This window comes from Eufriesea mexicana, unplaced genomic scaffold (genome assembly GCF_001483705.2).
Source record: "Eufriesea mexicana isolate 0111107269 unplaced genomic scaffold, ASM148370v2 scaffold10819, whole genome shotgun sequence".
Taxonomy (NCBI): domain Eukaryota; kingdom Metazoa; phylum Arthropoda; class Insecta; order Hymenoptera; family Apidae; genus Eufriesea; species Eufriesea mexicana.
In genome coordinates, this window is record NW_016918457.1 from 146,650 (window position 1) to 150,265 (window position 3,616).

At 25.5% G+C, this 3,616-nt stretch overlaps 2 protein-coding genes across 2 annotated transcripts in view; one reads left to right on the forward strand and one right to left on the reverse strand.

Moving 5' to 3' along the window:
• Cp190 (centrosome-associated zinc finger protein CP190) overlaps positions 1–1,459 on the reverse strand; it is a 4,450-nt gene extending 2,991 nt beyond the window's left edge. The window contains exons 1-3 of the mRNA XM_017908456.1: positions 1,385–1,459; positions 591–655; positions 68–242 (exon numbers count right to left, since the gene is read on the reverse strand). Coding sequence (XP_017763945.1) covers positions 68–235 — 168 coding nt within the window. The 5' untranslated portion in view covers positions 236–242; positions 591–655; positions 1,385–1,459. The remainder of the gene's footprint in view (positions 1–67; positions 243–590; positions 656–1,384) is intronic.
• A 958-nt stretch (positions 1,460–2,417) lies between these two features.
• Positions 2,418–3,616, forward strand: part of Hsepi (D-glucuronyl C5-epimerase) — a 2,483-nt gene continuing 1,284 nt past the window's right edge. Inside the window, exons 1-4 of the mRNA XM_017908447.1 lie at positions 2,418–2,478; positions 2,577–2,724; positions 2,906–3,034; positions 3,097–3,615. Of these exons, the coding sequence (XP_017763936.1) occupies positions 2,587–2,724; positions 2,906–3,034; positions 3,097–3,615 (786 nt within the window). The 5' untranslated portion in view covers positions 2,418–2,478; positions 2,577–2,586. The remainder of the gene's footprint in view (positions 2,479–2,576; positions 2,725–2,905; positions 3,035–3,096; position 3,616) is intronic.

Sequence of the window (3,616 nt, forward strand, 5' to 3'; positions counted from 1 at the left end):
TTAATATAATTTATAATTTTTTAATTATAATAAGTATATATAAAAAATATATATATAAAATCAGTACCTGAACAGTAATATCACTAGTGGGAAATTTAATTGTAAGATCAAGTAGTTCTTCTTCAAAATAAAGTTGTTGAAGTCTTTGTAGGAAGAAGGTTCCCCAGTTATCTACCTTCACTTGCTTCAAACCCCGTGAAGGAAGAAATTGTTTGTCTTGATTTACTGTTTCCATTGTATACCTATATATTGTTTAAATACTTTAAAACTTTGCTAATCATTATATAATCCTTTACTTCAATCCTTTTGTTAAATTTTTTTGAGAAAAATGAATAATGCACTGATGTTAATTAGATTTTAAAATAAATAAAATAATAAAGATACAAAATTTTAATGTCCTTTAATATTATAGTTTAGCAATATATTAGTAAAATTATAATAATAATAATAAAACTTAGGTATTAAAACTCAAAGCTTCAAAACAAATAATTTTAATAATTTGAAATAACTGTATTATTGTAATATATCAGTTATAAGAAAATCAAACAGTTAACTGACATATTGACTAAACAAACATTATATTTGCTTACCTGATATTATTGAGTTTAACTATTTATTATGTTTATTTATGCTCATAGCCCAATTGGACCAAATCCTGTAATAAGAGAAAAACAAGAAACATCACAATTTTTATTTTTTAAACTATATCATAAGGTAATAAATCATACTTTTATTCTCTAATAAAGATGTATATCAAGAAAACTTTTATATCTATTACATTACTCATAACTGTTATATGTTAATTATTAACTACATGATTAAATAATACCATAAGAAAAAAGATTATTTACACAACATATACTATTTCATAAACTACAAATATTACTTAACATTCTTGAGAATAATCTCTTCGTACTTGTGACTCAAATGCTACAAGATCCATGTCACAAGGGAAATTATGCCTCAATTAATTACTTAGCAGTAACTTAACCTGACTGGTTTCTAAAAATTAAAAGTTTCATATCTAATATTATAATAATACATTAGCAGGATCCATTGACATCGGAATATGGTTCTATAACTTACAGTAGCGAGCGAAGTACGCTAGCGTAAAAATTCTTTAATATATATAGCATTATATACACATTGTTACATTTTCTTCGAAATTCAATTAGACTAAAATATTGCAAAAAGAAGAATACTATGCAAACGAAAGGAAGTAAAAGAATTTCTGACAAGAGTATCAGCGCATACTTTGCGGAACGCTAAAAAACGGAAGTTTAATAATGATGCATGTCTTCCTTTCACGCTCAAAGTCGAGCATATTAATGGTTATTTCGAATATATACAAATTCAAAATACCCTGTGGATGTATTGCACATACCTATTTAACAATATTTCAATATTCCTCTCAGCTCCATCTCTTATAAATTTCCTTAGTACACAAGTAATATTGAACATTCCATTGTGTATCACGACTCACAGATGGAGTTATACGTATCGACTGATCACCACGGGAACAGGATATAAAGAAACATTCAACTATAAAATTATGAATCGCTACTATAAACTATAAATTGCAAAAACTTATATATATACAATGCAAAAAAGAAGTATTTTTGTCTAATTATAGATAATTTCGTATAAATAAAAGAAATCAAAAAAATACATAAAAAAATATAATTAATTCCATAGATTTAAACTAAATATGAATAAAGAATAAACTAAAAATACTGGTGATATGAACTTCAGATGAAAAGTAGAAATTAGTAGCTCTAAATATTATTAGTAATCAAGTGAATATGACAAAAGGTTTTATTATTTATTTTATATAAAATTTTAAAATATTAAGAAATATTGAAAATAGTTTTTCATGATAAATATCAAAAGAATGAATAATCGTGTAATACATTAAAGCTCATTATGTTTTGGATTTAATGAAAATTGATGTATAGATAAAAATATTCTTCAAATTTCTCGATTATAATAAAGTTTTCTTAAAACTATTAAAATTTGACTGATAGTTAATATTTCCAAAACGAATTCTAGGGAATTTATGTATTGCCTCTGAAACTATTTGATAAGCAAAAATGCATGCATTTGTTTTTTATGAAATAGTCCATACAAATAACGAAAATAGACATAACGTCAGCTTTTGGTTGTAGGTAGGAATAACACAAATAACATGTATGAAACACTTCTTGACATTGATAATCATCGATGATTAAACACAGAAAGACCCCAATGGAAAACACAAAGTGTATTTCCATAAAACGGGTGAACACGTGTATACGTTTTAAAAGCTGTCACTGAGCAATGTCATTTCTTTCTTATTGTTTTTAAAGAATTGGTTTTGCATCTTTTCAGAATATGCGAATATATGAATATTTATAGTTTTAAAAAATGGAGAACATGGTATGCGATTTTAATCCAAGCTGTTGTTGATAAAAAGTAAGAGAAAAATTTTAATAACACCTTGTAAGTAAGCATTATACAACATAAATATTATTTATTTTTTATAAAATATTTCAATTATAACGCTGTTTGTAAAAAGATATTTTAATTCAAATCAACAGGTTTTGTAGGATGATGAGGTTGAACTTTAAAACAGTATTACTTGTAATAATAGTCGCAGTGTTCAGTTCTGTATTGACATCATGGAACACTTGTGGTAGTCCATCATTTTTTAAAAACACTGATTGGAAATCAAAATTTCAACATAAAGTAAGTCAACATGATTTAGACCATATGAATAAATGTAATATACATGAATATTTTCTTAAAATACTTTAGTATATTATGTATATTGTATTTCATATTGTATTTCCAAGTTAGCTAATTAAAACAAGAAATTAATAAAATAATAATAATGTTTATTTATGACTTAACTTATTTTTATATAAAGGATCGACTAAACATAGAAAGTGGGTATCAAGAAATAGATTGTCATATAAATGGTGACTATTCTATTGGATGTCTTAAAGAAGGAGACGAAGTTTACATACCATTTTCATTTATTCATACATATTTTGAGGTAAATATTACAATTAAATAAAACAGTAGTAATAAAATATTAATATTTCTAATGTATATCAGATTTATGGAAAATTAGTAACCTATGATGGTTTAGAAAGATTTGAGTGGTTACACAGTTATTCCAAAATTGTTAATCCTAAAGGAAAATATGATCCCAAAGGAGTATTTATGACTTTTGAGAATTACAATGTTGAAGTTCGAGAGCGTGTTAAATGTATTAGTGGAAATGATGGAGTACCAATATCTACTCAATGGGAAAGTCAAGGATATTACTATCCTACACAAATTGCTCAATTTGGATTATCACATTACAGCAAAAATTTAACAGAACCAGAGCCTCATAAAAAAATGATAGAAGATTCAGATAAAGTTAAAAGAGAATGGATTATACCTCAAGGATCTATCGCACCTAGAGTATTTGACAAACATGTTAATAGTCATGTAATGAAATTTGCAACACCAGAAACTAGTACTTCTGGTATTACTTTAAAATTAGATCATGTGCTGGATTTTGTATTACAATGGGATTTTAATATTAAAGATAATGGAAGTATCATGATCACATTACAATCTAGGGAAA